This window comes from Callionymus lyra, chromosome 14, assembly GCF_982586985.1.
Source record: "Callionymus lyra chromosome 14, fCalLyr1.hap1.1, whole genome shotgun sequence".
Taxonomy (NCBI): Eukaryota; Metazoa; Chordata; class Actinopteri; order Syngnathiformes; family Callionymidae; genus Callionymus; species Callionymus lyra.
In genome coordinates, this window is record NC_141831.1 from 23,014,242 (window position 1) to 23,038,431 (window position 24,190).

A 24,190-nucleotide genomic window follows, 5' to 3' on the forward strand; every position below is an offset into this window, starting at 1 on the left:
TAAAAGTAATTTCTAAATTTATTAGAAATGCATTTCAAATGAACATTTTTTTAGTCTTCAGCGCATCATGCATACAAAATCAAAGTGTCCATCTGCGAGTGCCCGATATATTCGTCAGGGTTCATTTTAAAAGTATTTCCCCTAAGCAAGTATTATTCACAGATATGTATGTACACACTATTTCCTTTCAACAAGCCTCCACATTAAAAAAACTAAAGCAAAGTACAAAAATCTTCAAACGAAACAATATATCTTCTCTTTAAAAATAGAATTATCCAGCGCTCCGCTAACATGACTTAAATTAGGATTGCTTCATTAAGAACCGTAGGCACGTCGTAGATTTGAGGCTGCGTGTCTTCACTGCAGCTGATGGGTGTGTAAACAAAAGAGTCGTCACTGAACTGAAGGAAAGAAAATGATTATAATTCTACCGTCGCGATGTTTCCTCTGCGTTCTCACCCTCGGATGTAAGACAAACGGTAGCTCGCTCTCACGCCGCTCACAACGATGAGCTTCTTTGGTATCAACCAATAAGACTATGATTTCCAGACATTTACTCGTCATCACTCTTCTTGTTCATCAAATGACTGATTTAAAAACACACCTGTGGAAGATTTCTGGATTTTAAAATGAGGTATAACAAGCGTTGGCTCATCAAAAATGATTCGGGAGACTCTTTTCGTGGGTTCGTGTGTGTGTACAGTCTTCATTTTTGACACCGACGATGAATATACGCAAGCATTCGTCGACGCTATCGGAGGGTAAAATAACGATAAATAAATAAATCAGTAGATTAAACTAAAAATAATCAATTTATTTGAGTTATTATTTATGTAGGGAGTCTTTTATTAGTTGATCTCATTCTAACCATTGCACGTTTAGCTTTGATAATAAACTGAATCACATTGTAATCATCTTTAAATGAATATTCTACGATTATAATTCCTCCCCAGATATCACTGCAGGCGTTTCTTTTTACACGCCGCCTCGTCACCAGCGTCCTTCGCGTCATGCCAACATGGCCGATCGTGTTGGAAAAAGATTTGACGACTAGGTCAGCGATTCATCTCAGCTGGTAACGAATGAGGCTACACTGTCCTGGACAGTATTTTTGGGACGCTCCACTGAGACCCACGAGAGGCCAAGGTGACCTGCTTTCCCGCTGATTAACTACATAAGTAATGACAGCTGTTTGGCAAAGAAATTAAAAATACTTGTTTGAGTTTGGCACGACCCGAGTCGCCCGTCAGCCTCGTGTCCTCCGCTAAAGTTGAAAGAAGTCGATAATGAAGATGTTACCTGGTGAAAGCACATGCCGATACATTGGGTTGAATTAAGGCAAAAAGGGTTGTGAGTGAGTGTCAAAGGTGCTCGTCAGGCCCCGACGCCCCAGAGTTCTGCCTTTTCCCAAGCGTGTGGAAGACGAGGGGGCCTTGTTGATGGGGTTTTTGTACACAGTGAAACAGATCATTCAGTTTGTCCTCGGTCGTCCGGGACGTCTTACTGGGAAGCGTCGAGCAGCTTTGTTGATTTATTTGGGTAATTGATGGCGAGGCTGATGGCAGCGATGTTCTTCAATGCCTGCAAAGAGCACAAGATGATCAAAATATACGTTTGAAAAATCTTGAGTAGAATAGATTATTCTGTTGAACTAAGTGATGCCTCAATTTGACTTCCCACAATAAAATAGCCTCATATACTTTAACATAACGTGTATCTTACTACTATATAACACAAGGGTAATCATCGTGTAAGATTGAAATAATTGTTTCTGTTTCCCTAGAGTAAAAACAGTGTTACTGCACCATCTTAAAACCTCTGTTGCCACATACTGCATGCACATTTGTGTACAAAACAAGAAAAATGGATCTTGTCGTGTCAGAATTTTGGTTAAATCCTTAGGTAACTTCAAAAAAGACCATGTTTGACTCATGTCTGTAAAGCAGTTTGTTGGTCATGTGACACTCCAGGCTGGCTAGCATTAAGAGCATCATTAAACTAATATCTAGAAAAGCTCTACGGAGCCATGACTGTTCAAAATTAAACCAATCACTACAGAAAATGTGAAAAAAGAAAAGTAAAAATTGTTATCTAGTGCCGATTTAATATTTAGCAAGGAGTTCATTTTGACTTGTTTTTTAAGTTGTTTGCAAATGAGCCAAATTAACTTGTCACGAACATAGTTCCTTATAATTAGAGTTATTCACACACAGACACAATTAAAATCCTAAAGTTTCAAGGTTCATCAGCAACACTTCTGTTGAGCTTCACGCGTTACACTGAAAATAAGCCTCAGCTATCTAACATTTCTCTAAAAAACATCTGCACATTCTATAATATTTACGTCCAGCCGGACATTAATTGAGTTGAACGCGAGTTCTCCGCTGGATTCCAGCTCCTTAAAAGGAAGCGCCGGCGAGGGAACCGGCGCCGAGAAACACACTCAGGTGAGAGGTGAGTCAGCGCAACACACGACTCACTTTCTCCACATACGTGCGTCACCGTTAGTCATCGTCACGCCTGCCCTCCTATCAGTGTTTTTGTTTTAGCCAAGATAACTATTAGAACAACTCAACAGCCACCATGAATGATCCCCACTACCCCCCCGACTCACCCCCGCCTCCCACACCTCCTCTACTGCGTCACCAGTCGCAGCATCGAGAGGCTCTCGCTGCTACAAAATGCTAATGGATTGCAATTACCAAACACATTAGTCCTGAGTGCAGCCCACACACCGCGAACACATGGAGGGGCAGCTGCGGGGTGTCAACAGATGATGCACTGACCAGTGAGACTCCTGCAGTCTTTAACAACAGCTTCACGTGCAGGAAGGCTCTTCCATGTGACACCACATCTCAAGTGATTGACAAGGCTTCAGCAGAGACAACTTGAGGTGTTGATGTGCGCTTGTGACCTTGAGTTCTTCTCATTGACCCTTGATTCAGCACAACTTCGGGCAGAATTTCCCAAAATACACCAAGGTTTGACAAAGGCAGTTTATCTGCTGTAAAAATAATTCACCAGTGTACACGACAAGAGCACTGTCATTCCTGACTTCAATTGTTACAATATACAATAAATAGAATAGAATATATATATATATGTAGTATCACGTGAAATGCAACAGTAAACTATCGGCTTTTAAAATCCTTGAAAATATTTGCTTTGTAGATTTTAGTAAACAAACATGGCAATAAATAAGCTGCTTGGCAAACATTATGAAGATATGAGCCAACAAGTGGGTTGGTCAGGGGCGGATGTTTGATATTCTTAAGAACCAGAATATAAAGTGAGAGGAGCAAAAGATGCAGCATTTTAACCCTTGTGTTATTTCTGGGTCAAGGTGACTTAAAGGCACGGAAACAAATGTGTTTTTGGTATCCCTTGTGTGGTCAAGGTGAACGACCTCCACCACTGCATATGTATTTTTGGAAGCCATGGTCGTTCCCCTCGACCCAGAGCCAACGCAAAGGATACCACAAACACATTTGTTTAAATGAAGTGACCTGCTTCTGACCCATTTTATACAGGGATATTACTCAAATCACATACCAACATAAAATAACATTGGAAATAAGTCAGACATAATTAATTAAATGCATATTAATAAATCTGCACTCGACCACAGTGACCTCCAAATCGAGTGGGACTTAAAGCATTACGAGGACGTTTCTACGTCCGCTGATAAATACGATCAGTCAAACGTAATCAGATTCTGAGCTCATTTCTTAAATGTGTTTACCGCACAGACATTCATCAGCAGTTGTGATTCCAGTAACAGACTCACCACTGTCGTGTGATTGATGAGCTGCTCGTCCGTGGTCATGGCTGACAAGTATTCCTGCAGGATGCCCTGCGCCTGCAGAAGAAGAGGAGAACCTCTGCTCAATAAGATACAAACCATGACATTGTAACAAGGTGATAAAAACTATTTCAGATTTAAGCTCTTTTACTCTTCCACTGAATTAAATATTTGACTGACAGAAGGGTTTTGTTTAAACCCCATTTGATTGACCCTTTTGTTCAGTTTAAAATATTCACTTGAGTATTAAGAGAAACTTTCCCTCTTGACTTCCCTTTGTCCAGGGGTGAAGGCTGAGATTACCATCTCTCACATCCCTCTGGACTGAATTGAAGAATGTCACAAAGTCGTTCCCAGGACCGACACATACCTGGAGTTTTTTAAGCATTAAAAGTTTGGAGGGGGAGGAGAAATGGACACTTAATGGGCTGTGACGGGACAACTGGATCTTTTACAATTTCAAATACACAAACCAGAGCTTCATCCGCCGCATCTATCCAGAGTGTTTATGCTGAAGAACATCCTGGTGTAATTTGTACGATGGTTGCTCAAAATAACTTTTACTTCCTGAGGCGGTGGGATTGCTGTGAAATGGTCCGTGAACATTGAGTCTGTAAAACCCAGAACACAAAAAAGCTGCTCAAGGAAAACAGCAAGTGATCCCAAGAGATCAGTGTGACATACGTGTCACGTTAATGAAGATACATCTCAAAGTCAAACACAACTAATGTTAATCTAGAAGTCCATCTATAGATGATGTCACATCTTATCATGTCCTTCAATGTCACGTCCATTGAAACCCAAGCATCTTCTAGCTATGCTTTTCCTTCTCAGTCCTGAGAAACTGCTTAGCTTCTGTCGCAGTCGTACAAACACATTGTCTTAACTTGTATTTGTACAACCGTCAGCAGAAGCTGCTACGAGCATGAACAAACAACCAAGAACCTTATCATTGATTATAAAGTTTTTCCAATTCTTGTGGTTTTTAATGTTCTTAGAAGTAATTTCCACGCTTGAGTGAGATTTTAACAACGCCTGAAATCAACTAGTGTGTCAAAATATGTCTTTCAATGTAGCTTCTTCAAGTATAAAATGCAAATACTCATGTGTTACTTCTGAGTACTGCTACTGCCACCTGTTGAAGGAATGTAAGAACTGCATGAAAAGTCAAGAAGTTATTATTCTGTATTTTTGAGAACATTTTGGTTCCGGGGGTTAAATTACAGTACTTCTGCTGCCATAATAGCAGATATAAACAGAGGAAAGTTGGATGAAAACATTACTCTGACAGTTTAAATGAGGTTTAAATTTGCCAATAACCACTTTCATCTAAAATAGTCACACTGGTCTCGAAAAGCGCTATATAAATAAATATTACTTACTTACTTACTTACTGCAACACAGATAAAACAAAAGCCGCTCTCTTAATCTTAGATGCAAACAACTGAGACAAAGTGGCAGGAAAATCCACACATGTGGAATTATGACTTAAATGTCATCTAATGTCATTTTGCCACTCCTGCTGTTCAAACAGCAGCTTCTATACAGTAGCAGCTTTGCTTGTTTGTTTTCCAGTGCCGACTCTGGATGTGTGTGCTTTGACTTACGGAGGCGTGATCCTCGGTGATGAAGAAGAGCTCAGTGAGCGCCCTGTGAAGAGACGACAGCAGAGCGACGCAGACGGGATCCTGGCTCCGACTGTTCTCCATAGTCATGAAGAGCTGCCACAGAGGTCGCAGCAGGGTCAACTGGCAGGCTCTGGAGTGAAAAAAAAGCAGATAACAAGTGATTTATGAGGAAAACATTTTGAATCAAAGTTAAGCAGCTCATTAGCAATGCGTCACTAGTTAGATTACATTGTTAACTAGACATTCCACAAACCTTATTTGAATAATAATATATTTTTTTATAATATAACTTGATGTTTGATTCTAACATTAATATTAAAACGTGATCAATCATCAGGATAACCCTATTGTTTTCAATATGGTTCTTAATCAACTGTGATGTAATGCAGAAAAGTAAAATAAATTCTAGGTTGATAGAAATAATATTTAATCAATCAATCCGAGTAGATAAAAAAGGGTAAAGATTGATTGTCGTCAAGCCGAAGATTTTACAGTTATAATACGGTTATAATATAATATATATAGTACCGTTATAATATTGTAATAATTGTCGTCAACCTGTTCACACATGCATATGCTACTTTATTTACTTCCTCCAAAAAGAGTCCATCCATCAACTATTTGACTTCCTTACGTCTTTGTTTGGCACTGCAGAAGGCGAAGCAACAAGTGAATTGCTTTCAATCTCTGGTTCCCGATCTGTCGACAGGCCACGCCCACCTGCCACTCCCAGATGTCCGCCAACGGCAGGTGAACGAGCAAGTTCTCATCCGCTAACATTTGCTTCAGAATCTCGAACCCTGAGTAAAGAACTCGTTAAATATATATAACATGTAATTATGAACACACTTCTGCGAATGCTCAGAATAAACCGGTTTACCTGTCTGGAATCTTCCTCTGTGACCTGCCGTCACTGTGAACTTGTACCCCCACTCAGTGTTGCTCATGTCGGACATGAACTTGTAGTAGAGAGTGTCACCTGAAAGACAAACACCAGATAAGTTGACAAGCTTGGTATTTAACCTGCAGCCATGTGGCTCTTTGGTATTTTGGTTTTTAGTGTTTTTTTTAATGTTATTCTTAATTTGAAGGGTTTGTGTCACACACACTATGGCAGCTCAGAAGACTAACCGCAGCAACAGGCTCCTCTCCATGCACTGCAGAACGGAACATTTTAAGACATTCTTTGTTCCTTTTGCCATAAGATGTTAAAACAGATCCCTACATCATGCTTAACATGCACCCTTTGTTGGAAACTTGAATTATTTATTTATGTCTTTTTACATGTTTTGTATGTATTGATTTGATTTTTTTGTTTGTTTTTACATGCATTTATGGATATTTGTATGGATGGATGTGAAGAATTTCTCCTCCGGGGATCAACCAACCAACCAACCAACCAACCATCCATCCATCTAAGATGCTTATTCGTCCCACAGTTGGGAACAAATATGGTGACCTTGTATTATCAAAATTATTTTGCTATGCCCCTAAAAATAATCGTAACAACTACCCAACTGCAAGAACCAGCAGCAAGATGAATTAAGCTGTGTTTGACACATGGAAAAAAAGTATTTAGGATCCACATATTCGTATATTAAGTATACATCTATATTGAAATCAAATTTTGTTTATGCATTCATATATTACATATAATTAGGATTTTCATTTATATTCTTATTTAATTTAATTATCTATTTAAGTATATTTTATTAGCTATATGTATATATATATATATATATATATATATATATGTATATTTTAACCTAATTTGTTATACTGTGCCCCTAAACTGAATTTTATTGAACAGCACTGTTGTTACACTTTGATAAGAAATTCTAATAATAACAATCACTCCAACAATCACGCCTCAGACCGGCTAACTGTAGCTTCCAATGTTTTACTTTGTCTTACAAACGTCTGACAAACAATTATTTGATTTCATACCTGGAATTTCAAATTCAGACCATTTTTGATGAGAGCCGCTGAAATTGTGTGTATCCTGCAAGAAATCGCTGCTGCTAGACATGACCAGTTCATCGCATCCTTCCTCTGTGTAGCAGCGGGAATCAAATTTGACAGAAAGAAAAATGGCTCCTGGAAAGTGCACTTTGTCCTGAATCACAAAGGAGAGTTTGTTGGAAGATTTGTTACACCAAAAGTCTGACGCAGATAATTCAAAATAAATCATCAGTAGTGATTACATACCTCAAAGCTTGTGAGGTTCTCGTACGGGTGTTTGGATTCCCTCATCTGAACAGCCATTCCGGGCTCCTCCATAAACTGACAGGCCGTGAGGGACAAACTGCACAGCATGCTCTGACGGCAGCCCTTCAGGACCCGCTGAAGAATCTGATCAAGATTTAAAGACTGTAAGAATCCAAAGAACTGCCATAAGCTGCTGTTAAGAAATAAATCACCTTCTCCCAAAGTGACTTCTCTTCCAGTTGCATCAACATATCCAGGATGTACGCCAGATGAGACGCACCGCTCAGTTCCAGCGCATCCTCGCTCACGTCTTCGTCTGTAGGCCAGTCGGCCAGGAGCGTGGCCAGCACATGGCGGGTGTACAAGGTAGCGATGGCTTGGTTGACCTTCACCAGGTATTGACGAACAGCCCGGTTGCTTCGAACATCCAGTTCCTTGTGGAGAAGCGCCCTGCTCTTGCTGCGGCGCTGTTTGGTGTAGCTTTGCTGCATGTCACTCTCTGAATTTGTGATGAGCTTCTGAGCCACAGCATTGATTTCCTCCGTGGCCTTTTCACAGTGGCTGGGTTTGGACTGGAGGGAGGAGAAATGTCAGACGAAATCCGTGTAATTGATTTCAAACAATCATTTGTGTACGGCCATAATCACTCAGATAAATGTTATTGACTACAGAATTGAGACTATACCACAAAAGAGCGTCTCACCCCGCACGACAACACGATCATGTCGGTGTCGACCGCTTTAATGTTTCTCTCTTCCGAGCGAGGGCGTTTGGTGCTTCGCCACTTCTGAGCAAGTGTGCAGATTGTATCATCAATTTTGATCTCCTCGCCGTCAAACCTGAAACACACAGAGATGACTTTAACTTGATGTCTACATCGAACAAAGATCTATGTTTACAAACCATCTAAGGTATGACAAACCTCTTTTGGATCTCCTCAAAGAGGGAATCTGTACGTTCCATCTGCAGCTCATACATGGCTCTCAAGATGGGCAACGGTGTGTTTAAGGCATCATGAGTGACCTGTGGGACGAAATAAGGGTAAGAATGCTACAAGCGCGACACTAGGAATAACCTCTTTTACCTGCATGCACATCTTTGTCTCTTCATCGAGGCCTTCGAGCGGGTCCGACTTGTTTGCATCCCCTTCATCTGTGCAGCTGCTGGAAAGGTCCGAGTCACGCTCCTTGTCGCGCTCCCTTTGCTCTCGTTCAGGATCCAGGGCCATAGAATGAATCTCTCGCTTGGAGGAGTAAAGCATTATGGACAGGATCTCCAAGTCTCTGAGAAGCCACAGTTTGCTGAAGCCCGTCCCCTTGCTGCACTTCCTGACAAGGAGTTGGGTTAGTCCGGACTTCTGGATCGCCTCCTTAGCCTCCTCCACTCCACTTTTCTACACACAGGGAGGATACAGACACTTTAAATTCCCCCCAAAAATAAAATGTATATAAAATAAGTCCTGCCGTTTCAAGCAGTTTTTAAAAATCTAAACATGTTGTAACAAGCTGCTGTCAGGAACGGTGATGCTCCTTTTCATTGTTCAAATTGTTGTATAGATGTGATCTATTAACAGCAGAAGCCAACCCATGCAAAAGGAACATCTGTAATGCCATCAATCATATTTGGTTAATTGAGGAAAGGGCCGTTTAGGATGGCCCCCTACAAAATTAAACTCACTTGAAGTTGGAAAAAAAAGCTTAACAGACAATAACACAAATAATATTTCCTAAATTCAAATAGAAAAATAGTGTTTCTTACTAAATAAAGTATATATACGGAAAAAACCCCCACCATATTTCTTAATCTCCATTCTTAAACTTGGGTCACAGAATCTAGAAATTAAAAAATCTATATAAATTAAATTGATATAATTTGTTTACATTATTACTATTTCTGACAAACTCGGTTAACTATCTTTGAACATCCGTCAGAAATGTAAGATGTTCTTCAGACATTGTTTGGCGTTTATTATCTGGCTATCTCTCTAAATGCATTCTTATCTCTGCCGTTAGCTCTGGTGCAGTTGGGTAAAAAGCGCAGAGTTCTCTAGATTGAAATGTGTGCCGGCACCTTAACCGTGTTGTAGAGGCCTTTCAGGGCCAACGATAGAACCCAGGAAGACTCCACAGCATCAGCAGAGCTATTATCCAGATTGGTTTGAAGCAGATGACTGATGATGGAGACGAAATGGCTCAGGTAGAGGCTGAGTAGCGTCTTTGAAGAGGACTTGGTATCCGACTGCCTGGGCAGGCCTGTTATGGTCAAGTCTTGAGACTGGATCAGTTGGTAGTCTTTGACTATGAGAGAAGACAACAGGTGAGATTTTGTTTTTATTTGTGAAGTTTCTACCACTACTGAGTTTACCGGTTTTCCTTTTGCGTGTCTTAATGTCAACAACTGCAGCGTGGTTCTTTTCGGTGAAATGCTTCAACAGGATCATGTTGTGTTGTTCGTTGGCCCGGTCGATGAACACCGTCTGAGTGCCCACACACAGAACCTGGAGGAGAAAAGGCACAAAGATGCCATGAGAGTCAAGAAAGAGGTTTGAGTGGCTCGTAGCAACTTACCTCTGGGAACCCAACCAACACCAGTAAGGTGAAGAGGTTGGTGCGTTTGAAGGATTGTGGAAGTTGTCGAATACAGTGATCAGTGAAGGCAACGATGACAGAGCTCCACTCAGGGCAAACGTTAAGACTGTGCAAGATATCGGCCACTGTGCACGCCCAGTCCAGGCCGATACGGCTGCCAGAGAGAGTGAAGTCTTGATCAGTTTGTTTTTATATTCAAATGAAGTTTGAAAAGAAAGATCATTTCATTTGTAAGTACCTGTCTAAACACACCGCTCCCAGGCTGAAGAGCAGATTAATTGTTTTCCAGCCAGGCGAGTCACAGTTGGCAGCGTCTCCTTGAGTCATCAGTTCGTATTTGTCTGCCAAGGCCTCTGTCATGGCCGCGTCAGCCTCCACTGGAGTGATTCGAAGCAGCAGCTGGCCGAGCAGTCCCAGGGTAAGGTGGTAGGTCTCGTTGACAGAGCCAGCGTTGGAGATGACAGCTCGGAAAAGCTGGTGAAGGATGGAGCTCACGCTTGGCAGGGACAGTGAGGTTCCCTGCAGAGACAGCCAAGTGCGGATTCAGAGGAGACATCTAGTAACATGTCATAACTGGGAAACATTAGTCATTTGCTTTAGAGGCATCAATTGAAACGGACGGACTTGTCAATGGCCTTGTCGCAATAGCAATCGTACCGGCTTAGCTGGTGGCAGCATGGCTGCTAAAAGTCCAAGGATCCTCTCTCTGGAACATTCAGAGAAAACATGTTCCTGTAATGGAATCTGTGGCAACCGCGCGTCCAGCTCCTTGATGATCTCAGAGCCGGGAGAATGGATCGTTCCTGCTCCGGACTCTGCAGCTGAGAGCAGAAAAAAAAGATGTCAGATGGGAGGCAGTAAGAAAGAGCATCAGGAAGACAAAAGAGTTCTTACGTCGGACCACCGGAGATAGAGGATCTTCACTAGACACAGACGGAGTCTTGCTGAGGCTGTTGGAGTCCAGAGTATCTTGAGTAACCAGCTTCTTATTCTCGGTGTTAATACTGGTGGGGGGTGATGGTGCTTCTGAAGAGGTGAGATGACTTGCTTCTTTTCTTTTGTTTGAGGGTTTACTCTGTGTATAGAAACAAACATAAGCAGACTTAGAACTTGACCAAGAATGGGTTACAGTGCCTGGTACTATAATACCAAAGATTTCATTGATCAGTGAATAAAGAATATTGAATGGTTTAATTCAATATTATATATAATATGTATATAATGTTATATATTTCTCAACATTGGATTTGTTCACTAATTAAATTCAATTTGTGAAAGATTGAATTAGTTTTTATTGCTTAATTGAATTTAAAAAAATGGAATTGATAGAATAATATGTCCAAAATATTAAAAGTGACTGCATGCTCAACATCTGCCTGCTATGTTGATATGTACACTTAGTCTTATCTAACTATCGTCTTTCCATGTTTTTGTATTTTATTTATCTATTTATTTTTGTTCCAATTCTTTCGATGACCTTTTATTTACGGAAAACCTTACTCTGCTCTGTGCCAAATTGAATCTCCGATTGTTCAAAAGGGGGAACCTTATTGGTTTTCTTTCTCACCACTAACAGAATACTGATGATCTGTCATCAGTATTCTGTTGAAAACCAATATATGGTTACAATTGTAACAAAAAAAATTCTAAATAAAGGATTGTTTTTTGTTTTGTTTTTTTTACACACAGTACTACATTCCAATTTTTTTTATTTTTTTATATCTAATTTCTCTCAATCATAGAATTTTTGGGAATTATGAGCAAAAAAAGAAAACATGAAAATATTCTTGCTTTTCTATTCAAAATTCAACCTGTCAATGTATCATTAATTAAATTATTCAATTGGTAGCAGTAGTTTCCTTGCCATAGTTAGTTATTTTCTTAAAAACTTCGCCTGAGCAAAGCTGCGTAATCAAATAATAAATACAGATTTCTAGTGAAAACGAAAATGAAAACAGTCGTTAGAAAATTAAGAAAAAAGTCAACCACACATCCCTAGTTTTAACTTCATCTGTATGAATACATGGATGCCGTTAATCGTTGTGTGTCACCTTGTCTTTGGGAGACGATGGAGAGCAGATGGCTGCAGTGCTCCCTGGTAGAGATGAGGTATCTGTGGTGGAACTGAGCTCTTGAGATGATTCTGGAGACACAGGACACAGCTCGCTGTCTGAGGCGGAATCATTGGACAACAGCAGAGCCAGCAAAGCAGAGGATCGCAGAGCTGTGGAAGGAAAGAAACCAAAAATGATATGAAGCCATTGAAAGAAAAGATCAATGACATAACAGTTTTAAATTCTGAAATGAAAAAAAACTTGATAAACTAAAAAACTTCAAAAACATCAAAACTACTCATGAAGCAAAAATAAGAGAATACGGTACCCTTTCCCGGCTGACCCTTGAGGAGACAATCAGTGATGAGCTGGGAGCAGCGTGCCTGCAGGGCCACGGCCTGACTGAGTGTGCCGCTGTCCAAACATTCTCCCTCGCTCTGCATCCTGCTGCTCAGATCCGATGCGTAAAGGGCCAAAGCAGCAAACAGCAGCCAGGAGTAGTTGTGGACATAGGGCTGGATCAAGCGGTGGCGGTCACTGATTCTTATGGTCACCATGGGATAAACCGTGATCCGATGTGTCGGCAGGTGGCTGAACAGAAACATCGATTTAACAAATGTGTAAGAAATGATGGTTTATCGAGCATTACCTGTCAGGATACTTTTTGGCATTGTAGCAACCAAAGCACAGGTCGAAATCCTCACAGACGTTACAGTTAATCCTGCTCCCGACAATGAGACCTTGGCAGTGGTCACAGGCGTACTCCATGTTCACCATCTCGTGGTCATCTTCATGCCCCTCAGGTTTGGCTCCACCTAGTTGAAAATCATGAAGCATTTGCAAAATGCACTAAGGGACATTCAGATGAGTTCAGGAGAACTCACTGAGGAAGCAGGTTTTGCAAAGGTCCATATCCATGCACTGTAGACATCGGTAACGGTGCCAAGGCGCCATTCTTTCACAGCCGTCGCAGGAGATCACAACGTTGAGTTGATCACAGTAACGAGCGATGAACATGTGCATCTGTAAACAGCAAAAAACAAAACAGCACACATGGGTTATCAAACATGTTTGGACTAGAATACAACAGTTAACCAACCTTTCTTTTATCTTCCATAGCTTCCTCGTCATCGATTTTCCCGTACCACTTCTCAAACATTCCGTCCATGCACTCGTCCATCCAGTCCTGGTTCCTTTTGTAGTCTGCAATTTCATCATCTTCTGTCCATTGACTGGAGAAAAGTCATAAAAATTGTTATTATGCATTGTTGCACGTTATTTCAATTACTTTGCTCCATTCCTGGTGAATGGAATGACAAAGATATTTACCCAGTGAGACAGCAAAACAAAATCAGGAAAAGAATACTACTACCAATAATAATGATAATAATAATAATAATACACTAATAACTATAAAGCCACAATATTAATAAACCTTGCTTGCCGGATGTCTAATCTACAATGCAGGACCGCTGTTTATCAGTCTGATGGCTGGGGTAAAGAAGCTGTTCTTTAGCATCCAAGTCAAACTTAAGGCCTGTTGGCCAATTTTGGCCTGCACACAATTTTATGTTGACCGCCAAAAAAATTGAGAAAAATTTAGGAATAAAAACATTTTGGCCCCTTCAGTGTTTGAGTTTGGGAGTTATTTTATATAAACCTTGTGAGAAGTTGCCATTGATGTTGTAATGTCTTATAAAAAGCCTTATAAATATATTCTTAGACAACAAGAGTCAGGATTGTTTACAAACATTATTATAGCTTCATTCTTACCTGATTGCAATATCATGAACACTGATGTTCTCCTGGGACATACTGAGCAGTAGGTCGGGAAGTTTGATTTTCAGGAAGAGGTTAAGGTCCTGAACCTCCCAGTTCATGTCAATAAGGTGTAGCAAGCAGGTTTGTATACAGGACAAGGCTGGAAGAAGGGATCTGGGGAGCAGCAGGTGAATGAATATTAAATGTATATAATGTATAGATATTAAAGCAACTTTGATGTCATTCTCTGCTTACTTATCATTCAGGCTGCTGAATCCTTGGACCGCGTCAACCAGCATGAGAACAAGTTGATGGTAGGAACGTCTAACTTTCCCTCCCAACTTTTGCCCGTTGTCGGACAACTGAGAGAAATAACTGTAAAAGAAAAGGAGTCATTTCATTTTAACTTGAATTTATGTTGATTATGTGTCTTTCTTCAAAGAGACCTGGTAAAGTCCTTCTGGCACGCTAGCAGTTCCTGTAGAAACAGGATGCAGGGGGCTTGAAACAGGTGTGGCTTTCCCAAAGACTGTAGACATTCTTGAACCATTTCCAGGACCTTAGAGACACTCAGAGCCTGGGCTTTGTTCAGAGACAAGGTCTGCAGAATGCTGGAAAAACAGAAGAGATATTTTTTTTAAAGGTTAGTTGTATTTTAAAACAATACAATAAACAAAGTACTTAAAGGGATGTTCATGTTCCTTAATGTTTTGGTTTTCAACAAGCATAATCACCTCGATGTTGTCAGAGCCTGGTCTTTGATAAAGTTCAGGATGTCTTTGACAACAGGATACCGATCTTTGATTGAAGTTGTGGAACGAGGCTCTTCAACAGAACGACAAGAGAGGAGGCGTAGGCGTGCCCGATTGAAAATGGGCTTGCCTGAAAAGGTGGAAGGTGAGGCCGGCTCTCCCTGCTGGGACGAGGAGAGGTCTGAATTTTGGCTTGGTTTAACGTGTCCACAAGTAGATGGGATTTGGACTTGAGGAGAGGAAGGCTGGCTCTGATCTTTCTTGACTTCAGTGTCGCTCACGCAAACACCCTTGAAGTCGTCTTCTGATATTGAACTAGAGCTGCGAAGACGTACAATGGTGCCCCCTGCTGTCTGACTGGACAACCCACATGGAGCAAATCTGAACAGCAGAAGGCTTTTTTCGATGCACATTTGAGCTGAAAGACAGGACAGGATGCACCATTATCACATGAATATCTAACCACATGGTTTCCTCTGTGGAGTGATCAACAATTCTTACAAAGGGTTTCCATGGTAACCTCTTCCAGACCGCCCTCCTTCTCATCAGCAACAGTCAGTTTTCCAACAATGTATCTTTGCTTCATCTCAAGCTGCCAAAAAAGTGTTCATCATTTTGCATTGCACTAGTATTCAAAGCAAGTTTATCACGTTGGTAACTTACCATCCATGTTCTGAGGCCGTCTGCCAACAAAAAAAGCTGCACAAAGTCTTCGCTTATACAGGATTTGCAGTCCTGGTTGACTGTTGCAATAAAGAATGAGATAAAAATGAACGGTAGAACAAATTAGGATTAAAAAAATTTAAGTATGAGATGATTACCGTAGTTCTTCAGGGTTTGGACCAGAGCTGGTGTATGGTACACCATGGCTGCCCAAATGGCATTCACAGCATGATCAACGTTTGATCCAGTTGCAATTTCACTTCTGATAACCTGTTTCTGGCAGCACTGCATGAGCATCTTCATCTGCTCCGTTCCACTGTCTGCCTCCTTGTCAGGATTCCATTGTGCAAAGTTGTGCAATAACCTCAACACGTCGTCAACGCTGCATGTGTTGGTCTAAAAAGAAACCAGACCAGAAAAAAGTTTGAAAGCCTGAGCTTGGTTTTGTATGGATTCAAATAAGCAAGAGTCCACACCACTGCAGCAGAAGCCTGGTCCGAGAGTCTGCTTTCTGAAACTCCATGCCTGAGAATTGGTTTCCAAAGAGGTGAGGACTGAACGTGGGACATCTTTCCTGGTGGAAGCTCCTTTACAGAGCAAATCTCTAAAAGGAAATGAAAAAAACAACAATTATATTAGGTTTAAAAACGGTATCCAATCAAAGTTCATCAGTTGTCAGATTTAAACAAAAATCATGATTGATATTTTCTGTAAGAATAAATTACTGGTGTTAAATCTGTGGAGGTTTCTGTATGGAAGTATATTAGTACTATTAGAAATTTGATTGGTTGAATTTAACATTTTGAATTATTTTATTGATTTTGTTTTTATATTGCAAGGTTACATTTTTTGTTACAGATTTAATTATTTATAATTAAATTGCATATTTTCAACATGAATGTATTTTTTTTTTTTTTTTTTTTACACAGAGTTTAGCTATTTTTAAACGTTTTCATCTCCTAATTACGTTTAAAAACATAAAATGAAATAAACTCACCCTGAGGAGATTTCAAAGCCAACGTTCTTGAGGCAAGACGACCCATCAGACGAGCCACCAGCAACTGCAGGTCTGCCATCCAAGAAATGGTGATGTCGGGAAGCCCCTTAGCCGTCACTGTGAACTTGTAGCCCCACTCGTTGTTGCTGCTATCAGAATGGAAAAGGAACTGAAGCTGGGGACCAGCGTTGAATGTGACCTTCTGCAAGGAGAAAAAACAACAAAAAAAACAACAAATTAAGCCACTTCTGAATTAACCATTGAGAATATTTCCTACATGAATTACCTTTGGCCACTTCTCTGTCCCGACCTTCAAATCATAGCGCACCTTTCCGCCTCGAGAATCAGTGAACTCTAAGTAATCGTAGCTAAACGGACAAAAAAAAAGAGTAAATACTCAAAGTAATGATTAGAATGACACAAGCAATCTTAAAATCACTTAAATATGATCTTCACCTCTTCTCGGTTTCACAGCGATCATCAAACTCAACCTCAAAGGAAGTTGCACCCGGACAAGAAAAGATGTTGCTGTCATGTCGGCAGTTCTCATAGTTATGCATCGACTCGGCATTCCATGTCCTCAGCACCACCGGCTGCTGCGGCTGATTCCAACTCTCCTGGTCCACCTGACGATGACACGGTGAGGGTTATGACATAGATTCTTGATACTACTCTGATAATAGTTGATGCTAATGTGAAAAGATGTACCACGATGTAACATGATGTGTGACTCATTATTCAAACTATAAAGTAATTCAATATATTAGAGTTGAATATTCACTTGGATTTGACACAGAAGGGAAAAACGATGAAGAAGAAAAACATACTTTTGAAAACACATCCTCAGAATCCCCGGGCATGCTTCTTAAGAGCACAGCTAGAGAGGAGAAACTCTTCAAAAGAAGACTATGGGGGATGTCCAAGGAGCACAGCTCGAGGAGTAAAATCATCTAACAGGAACAGAAACAGAAAAACAATGTTAGGGTCGTTACAGTGTCATTGTACAATGGAGTTTGTTACCAGTTGTCTGAAGACTGTGGTGAGGATGGAGCTGTCGAGCTTGTTGATGATGTCCGCACCAGTGTATCTCTGCAGGAGGGAACCCAGGGTCGTTTTAATATTTTCCAAGAACTGATCCACATCTAATGAGGGCAGATGAAAAAACAGTCAGTGAGATGAAACACAGAAACAAACACATGAAATCAGAATGGATGGCCTTGTCAGAAGGTTTAAGCTAGCAGCGGAAAAATAGTAACATTTGGAACAACAAAAAAGTCTATCTGCATCAACTGTGCCCCCTGCTCACTCTTTAAATTAATTAAAAAGATTAATTGAATTCTTCATGATCCATTTAAGCATAAACTATCAATTGCTACTTAAAAAAATGTTTTATTTGTCATATTAAATCAAATATGTTATTTGTTTTTTATATACACACACGTTATCTATTGCTAAAAAAAAATTCAATTAATTTTTCTTTTAGCTAAAAAGATGTCTGTCAGATGTGCTATGCTTGTTTTTCTTGCTTTACACAAATTGAAAATAAAATTCTACAAAAGAAAAAGTTCTAGAAAAATAGTTTAAAAATCTATGCAAGCACAATAAATATGTCATTTTAAATATAAAATTAAGAGTAATAGCAATGTCGTACACTTAAGCAGGATCAATCGTGCTAGTTCCATGGCAGTGGTGGAAGAGGATTCTTCTTTGAGCTGCAGGTAACACCAGGAGACAAGGCTGCCCTGCAGAGCCCAGAACAAGGACAGCAACACAGCTCTGCTGGTTCCGGTTCCCTCATCCAACATCATCACATTGCACTGAGGAGAAATTAAATAGTTAAATAATATACATTTAGAATCCTCTACAGTGAGGCATGTTGAAAATGTTATTTTTACTTATTATTTATCCATTTATTATTACTTAAGTGAAGTGCAGGCTTGCAGGCTCACCTCTCTTGTTGCTACGAGTAACAAGGCGTCCATGACTGACAGTATTGGGCTGATATCAAAGTCATCCGGAGGTCTTTTAGGGGGTAGCAGGAGAAGGCCACTTGGATCCTGGTCACTGCACGAAGGGTAATTAGTAAACAAACAAATGCCTACCACCTCCACAGTCCAGGTTAATCAAATATTTCTTACCTGAAGTAGTTACACAAGGATGCAAATGTTAATTTGACCGACTCAGGCTGGTCCTCCTCTGTGATGCTTGTCTGTGAGAAGAAAAAATAAATTAGACCTTGATTTGACCAAAGTAAGTTAAGAGAAATTCAGAAACATTTAGAAAATGAATAGTAACATAACTGTTTACCAACTCATCGACTCCCTCCTACAACAGGAGAGAACATACAAACAGGAAGAATCCCCGTTACCTGTAAACCTACGGCCCCTGGTTTGTCCGTCTTACTTATGGTCATTGGTATCAAACCCAATAGTGGAAAATTAAGTTACCAAGATATGGAATTAAAATAGAAACTGTTATGTTTATTTGTCAAAAGCAAAAAAAAAGCGAACTGACTTAGTATAACGTAAAAACAAAAAATACTTGGTAAAACAATAACCATGAGGAAAATAAGATAATTCTTACTAAACCATTAGAGTATAAGGTTATCATTAAATAAAAATACAATGTTTTTTTCACAACACATTATTTCTATTAAAGTAATTAAGTAAATATAATTTAAAACATTGTATTTTAATTATCTGAGTATGGAATATTAAGAAAGAAGTCGTTAAAGACCTTTAAAACGATTTAGTTAGAATTGATCAGCAGTTTTCCTAAAATGCTCACTCAAATTAGCCAACAATGCATTTCATGAAAGGTGTGAATATTCAAATTATAAAATCAATCAAAAAAAAAGAAACCAATGATCATTTTGAAAAAATTTACAGATGTAGACAAGTTGTGGTCAGAAATAAAAATCGTACCATCATATTGAAGAGTTTATCTCGTCTGATGCGTTTATCAGGGAAGAAAATGGCAGCTCCATGAAGGACCGCCTTCAACGCTTCTTGGTGCAAAGCTTTTTCCATCAAGGTCTCGTGCCCCAATTCATCCACGACTAATTGAGAAACAGACAACTTCGTTTAAGTCATTTCTCCACAATGTAAATTTCCAAAACTACATTACTTTGGCAGAGGTGGATGTAAAGCTCCTTCCCTGCTCTGAGCGAGTCCTCGATTGCGCTCTTACTGCCAGGTGTGGAGGGCTCAGCTATGGACAAGCTTTTCTCTTTGGCGCCAGCTTCCTCCTCCTGTTGTTGTTCCAGTGGGTTTGGTAGAATGCAGAAACAGTTGCGCAGCAGCTGAAGCAAGAGGACTCTGCTTTTCAAAGCCTCTTCTCCCTCACTGAGGCGAAAGATGGAAGAGGATGAGAACTGAAATGGAAGGTTCACTGCTGACGTATGATCCAACCTATACTCACATTCCCCCGAGTTTATTGTAGAAGCTCCAGAAATGGTTTAGGTTTAAACCAGAGAAGTCCAAAAGGTACCTTTGTCTCAGCTGAGTGTTATCCTGCAGGAACATTAGATTAGTATGAAAACGACTGACAAACATTTTTCAAATCTTCTCAAATACAATAACACAAATACTGAAGGTAGTTAGTGGTAGTCAAACAGGTTAATTACTAGCGGGCAAATAATTTGAACTAATGGGAAATTATTTTTATTTGTCATTAATCAAAATTTGACATAATATGTGCGAAATGTTTTGTGAATTGTTCTTAATTCTTCAATTATACACTGTAATAAATATGTACAATAATATCTCTAAATTATTGTATTGTATTAAAAAATTGATTTGTCACGTAAAAACTGTTGCATTTGAAATAGTGATGATCTTCATTCTTTAATCATTTCACATTGCACAAAGATGCCGTCCTGGTTTAGGATGTCCCTGCATATCGACACTAATGTCAGTTATAACTCTAATTTACCATGTCCTGTGTAAGCTGCTGGATTAAGAAAAGCGTCTTGTTCAGTAGATGGCAGCCGAGGCACGGATCACTGTCAGAGAGTTCTCCCTCGGATGGCAGCTCTTCTATTTCCAACAACTTCTCAGCTTCAGAGGACAAGTAGCCGCTGAAGCTCAGCGACTGGACGCCCAGACGTTCTGCAGTGTCCTGTCTGGTGCAGAGGAACTTGACCATCAGAAACTGGGGGGAAACAGGGAGAGAAAAAAGGGAACAGGTCGTTTAAACAAACATTAATTAACCATGATGAGCAAGAGATAAATTGAAGCATCATTATTGACAAAAACGTGATGGATTTTCTGTAAAATAAATCTTGAACCAAGAGATGTGAACCTTTGCAACACGAGTCTGCTGAAGCTTAATCTCCACGTCATTCCAGTCTTCTTCCAACTCAAACCAGCCAACAGGCTCTTCCTCAGACTGTGTAGGAATCTTCACACTGTGGGTCAGATAACAGCAACACATTAAGACTCCTGAACAAGTGCACAAATAACCTGCTCTGGGAAAGGATATTACTGGTACAGTTTTTTATTTTATTTTATAAAGTATAACAATGAATTATTATCGTCTACAACAAAATCTGACCTAAACTAGTAACATATTGTGAACTTCCATTGTGATATAATTAAGTCTTATGTGCAAGTGTTAGACAGGCTCTCGAAGCTCCTGCACATTCATAGAATTATAGCTACCAATTCTCAGTTCAACACTCACATATGCCAGTGGCAGATTCTCAACAACAAAACATTCTTGCAGGTAAATTCAACATATGTGGGACATAAAACTCAACTCACATGTCTTTTGTAAAGTTTTTGAAGTCCTTGTAGTCCCAAGCATTGTACTTTTCAAACCTCTTGAAATGTTTCTCAGCATTAAACGTGTCGCTGTCCTTGTACACAAACACCAAACCACATTTTGCACCGATGGCTCCTTTTCGTACCTGAAAAGAAAGTAGAAAGAAAGGGTGATGAACATAATGCGTCAAGAAACAATCTTTGTAAAATGACCCTACTTTGATCTTTATCTGAGTGACTTGAAAGCTGCTCTGGTCTTCTGTTGACAGAATGATGCTGGCCTTCCTTTTGCCTCCTTCAGTGAGAAATGCTGGAGGGAAGACAAAGTCTGGTTGACTTTGGAGGAAGATAATAAAGGAAGTAATATAATCTTTCACCATCGCCAGAGGAGGACTCCAGTCCAGTCAGCAAGTTTTCTGGTCCAGATTTCTCCTCCTTGCTTTTCACGTCACAAGCCTGTATGTGGAGCTGAAGAGGTTTCCCTGACAGGATAGTAGATTGTATTTGCATTAAACATACAATTAAAATACATCAGTTTGAACTTTTATTACAGATAAATGGTGATAGTATTGATGTGAAGGCTGGTGGAGTTACCGTTGCGATACAGAAGACGCAACCGAACAGAGGCCATAGACAGGATGAGCGGGTTTGCCTTGTACTCGCAGAGAGGATGTTCACTGATACAAGACAGAGCCTGCAGGACTTTAGCAACGTTGCCTCTTGCAAGAGCAAAGGCCAGGAGGGTCAGTTCTGCGTCTGGACTGTCACAACAGCTGGGGAAAAAATGGACAACCAAAGTTTGATTTGACGCCAGTTGACAGGATTATGAAATGAATAACAAAAACCAACTACATAAAATCAATATTAAAGATCTATGTCCATATCAAGTCACTACAAGTTCATTGGAGAGTCTCCCTGAATTGATTTATTTTGGACACAAAATATACATTTCAAACTAAAAATAATTGTTTATAAAATTGCCATCTCTTCTATTCCATTGAACATTTGTTATCCCTGAAAACATCATTATACAAATATTTAGCTAGCAAAAACAGAAAACAATTTTTTGGTCAATAAGTTACTAAAATGATGTCAGTTTTTGACACATAAACAGTAAATACATAATACATGTAAATGTAAATGCAGGGCAAATATGGAGAAAACTCACACTTGATTTTCTTTCTAGAAACCGACTAAAAGTTAAAAATGAATACATTGAACAGTTTAGGGGAATGGCAAGTACAACTAATACGATAAAGTTTAAGTATGTGCTAGTCATACACAATATTCAGTGGGATCTATTCTGAGCAGATGGTTTGCAGAAATGAGTGATCGTTTTAATTGAAAAGAAGATATTTACTCTGATATTCTGAAGAGAAATCCGTCCACCTCCTCCAGGATGTTGGCAGAGAAGAACTTGGGGAACTCAGTGGACGATGGTGTTAAGGAGAGTGGTGGCATGTGACGTAAGGCTTTTCTTAAAAACAAAATAAAACAAACACATTTCAGTCTCTGCAACAGATGAATTCTACATTTAACACTTTATTTGAAATCGTTCTTACTGTGTGCTCTGAATAACAGTCTGAGCCAGTCCTCGGTTCGTCTCCATAGAGGTGGTGACCAGTGAAGTGAGGAGAGAAAGGTACCAGATGGCCGAAGCGTCCGTCACGGATATCTCTTTGGTCTTGGTGATCCGGTAGCCCAGTGTCTTCAAGCCACGTAGCCGACAGTCACACCCGTCACTCAAACACCTCTTTATGTTAATTTGGACATCTAGTAATTGATGAAATAATTAGAAAAGTAAAACAATTAGCAACCACAAAAATGTAACATTTCCAGAGCTAGATAAAGTGTGTCCTGGGGACTATATGCAGCTATTTAAATATTCACGTAAATATATGTTAACATTTCCCCCCCTTTTTCCCTTCTTTTCATTTTAACTTGAAAAAAAGAAATTTGCAAATATATTAAGGTATATTTTAATTACATTAAATAATATATTGAAATAACAATAACAGCTTAATGATAAAATTTCAGGGCATTCATAAATGTTTACAGAATTTTCTTTTACATTTGTTTTGAATTTTAAGATTCAAGAAATTTTAAGAAAATATGATTTTTAAGTCTAAAATTAAAGTGAGCAGGGCTTGAAATAGCATGTACCCTTTTTATATATATTATTTTTTCTTAGCTTTTTTTTTTTTACATTTTATATGATTACTTGAGGGATGAAAAATTAAGGTATCACTCTAAATCATTATTGCAAGGAAAACACTATATTTGCGTAATGCATGAATTTAAAGATATGTCACTTCATGTTTCTCGGCCGATTAATCATTAAAAGGAAATTCTGAGCAATTCAAAATACTTGATGACTCACACGGGTGTGTAACGCTTGCATTCTCCAACAGGGCAACATATCCAGTGACGTTGCTGGGTATACGGATGACCCGGATCTCATGCAAGGTATGCTTGTTTTTTCCCACCGCAACCGAGACCAGCTGTGGCATGTAGCTGTGGTCGTTGGCAGCTACTGCGATGGCCAGACGCCTCAACACCACATCTGGTTTCATTTTGAATCTGAAAAATGATCAAAGAAGCGTTTCAGTTCATGATGGATCTAGATTCATGATGATGAAACACGTGATGAAACTACCAATGTAAAGCACAAAAGAATGATTAGATTACAGCACAATGTCTTACTGTTGATTCAATCAATCTGTTCATTTAGAATCGGTTTAAAGTATTTTGATTTGCTTGATTCAATCATTATCCATTAATGTTATAAGCTTGACCCATTTTTTTTTTTCATTTTAGCTCACATCATGAAGAATTTATAAACCCAAGTCTATTTTTTATGCTATCCTGGTGTGTGGTAAAAATGAATGAAAGACATTTTGAGCTGAGTCTCTCTTTTATCCACTCCTCAGAGTGAAGAGAAAATAAATCAGTGGAGATGCACAAGCGAAAAATT

General features: G+C 39.5%; 1 protein-coding gene across 1 annotated transcript in view; it reads right to left on the reverse strand.

Moving 5' to 3' along the window:
• zzef1 (zinc finger, ZZ-type with EF hand domain 1) overlaps positions 1-24,190 on the reverse strand; it is a 27,587-nt gene continuing 3,397 nt past the window's right edge. Inside the window, exons 5-54 of the mRNA XM_087807617.1 lie at positions 23,597-23,796; positions 22,779-22,989; positions 22,577-22,693; positions 21,811-21,989; positions 21,594-21,698; positions 21,435-21,526; positions 21,217-21,362; positions 20,756-20,861; positions 20,387-20,605; positions 19,874-19,965; positions 19,580-19,797; positions 19,378-19,511; positions 18,592-18,662; positions 18,403-18,517; positions 18,105-18,270; positions 17,474-17,595; positions 17,281-17,403; positions 16,910-17,079; positions 16,740-16,821; positions 16,454-16,655; positions 15,933-16,060; positions 15,615-15,852; positions 15,457-15,536; positions 15,295-15,385; positions 14,776-15,211; positions 14,488-14,652; positions 14,297-14,416; positions 14,054-14,215; positions 13,380-13,512; positions 13,165-13,303; positions 12,930-13,095; positions 12,609-12,871; positions 12,278-12,450; positions 11,121-11,301; positions 10,884-11,047; positions 10,465-10,745; positions 10,206-10,380; positions 10,003-10,135; positions 9,709-9,935; positions 8,723-9,031; positions 8,561-8,661; positions 8,342-8,477; positions 7,851-8,210; positions 7,639-7,782; positions 7,378-7,546; positions 6,311-6,409; positions 6,065-6,230; positions 5,410-5,560; positions 3,788-3,859; positions 1-1,581 (exon numbers count right to left, since the gene is read on the reverse strand). Of these exons, the coding sequence (XP_087663743.1) occupies positions 1,501-1,581; positions 3,788-3,859; positions 5,410-5,560; positions 6,065-6,230; positions 6,311-6,409; positions 7,378-7,546; positions 7,639-7,782; positions 7,851-8,210; positions 8,342-8,477; positions 8,561-8,661; positions 8,723-9,031; positions 9,709-9,935; positions 10,003-10,135; positions 10,206-10,380; positions 10,465-10,745; positions 10,884-11,047; positions 11,121-11,301; positions 12,278-12,450; positions 12,609-12,871; positions 12,930-13,095; positions 13,165-13,303; positions 13,380-13,512; positions 14,054-14,215; positions 14,297-14,416; positions 14,488-14,652; positions 14,776-15,211; positions 15,295-15,385; positions 15,457-15,536; positions 15,615-15,852; positions 15,933-16,060; positions 16,454-16,655; positions 16,740-16,821; positions 16,910-17,079; positions 17,281-17,403; positions 17,474-17,595; positions 18,105-18,270; positions 18,403-18,517; positions 18,592-18,662; positions 19,378-19,511; positions 19,580-19,797; positions 19,874-19,965; positions 20,387-20,605; positions 20,756-20,861; positions 21,217-21,362; positions 21,435-21,526; positions 21,594-21,698; positions 21,811-21,989; positions 22,577-22,693; positions 22,779-22,989; positions 23,597-23,796 (8,113 nt within the window). The 3' untranslated portion in view covers positions 1-1,500. The remainder of the gene's footprint in view (positions 1,582-3,787; positions 3,860-5,409; positions 5,561-6,064; positions 6,231-6,310; positions 6,410-7,377; positions 7,547-7,638; positions 7,783-7,850; positions 8,211-8,341; positions 8,478-8,560; positions 8,662-8,722; positions 9,032-9,708; positions 9,936-10,002; positions 10,136-10,205; positions 10,381-10,464; positions 10,746-10,883; positions 11,048-11,120; positions 11,302-12,277; positions 12,451-12,608; positions 12,872-12,929; positions 13,096-13,164; positions 13,304-13,379; positions 13,513-14,053; positions 14,216-14,296; positions 14,417-14,487; positions 14,653-14,775; positions 15,212-15,294; positions 15,386-15,456; positions 15,537-15,614; positions 15,853-15,932; positions 16,061-16,453; positions 16,656-16,739; positions 16,822-16,909; positions 17,080-17,280; positions 17,404-17,473; positions 17,596-18,104; positions 18,271-18,402; positions 18,518-18,591; positions 18,663-19,377; positions 19,512-19,579; positions 19,798-19,873; positions 19,966-20,386; positions 20,606-20,755; positions 20,862-21,216; positions 21,363-21,434; positions 21,527-21,593; positions 21,699-21,810; positions 21,990-22,576; positions 22,694-22,778; positions 22,990-23,596; positions 23,797-24,190) is intronic.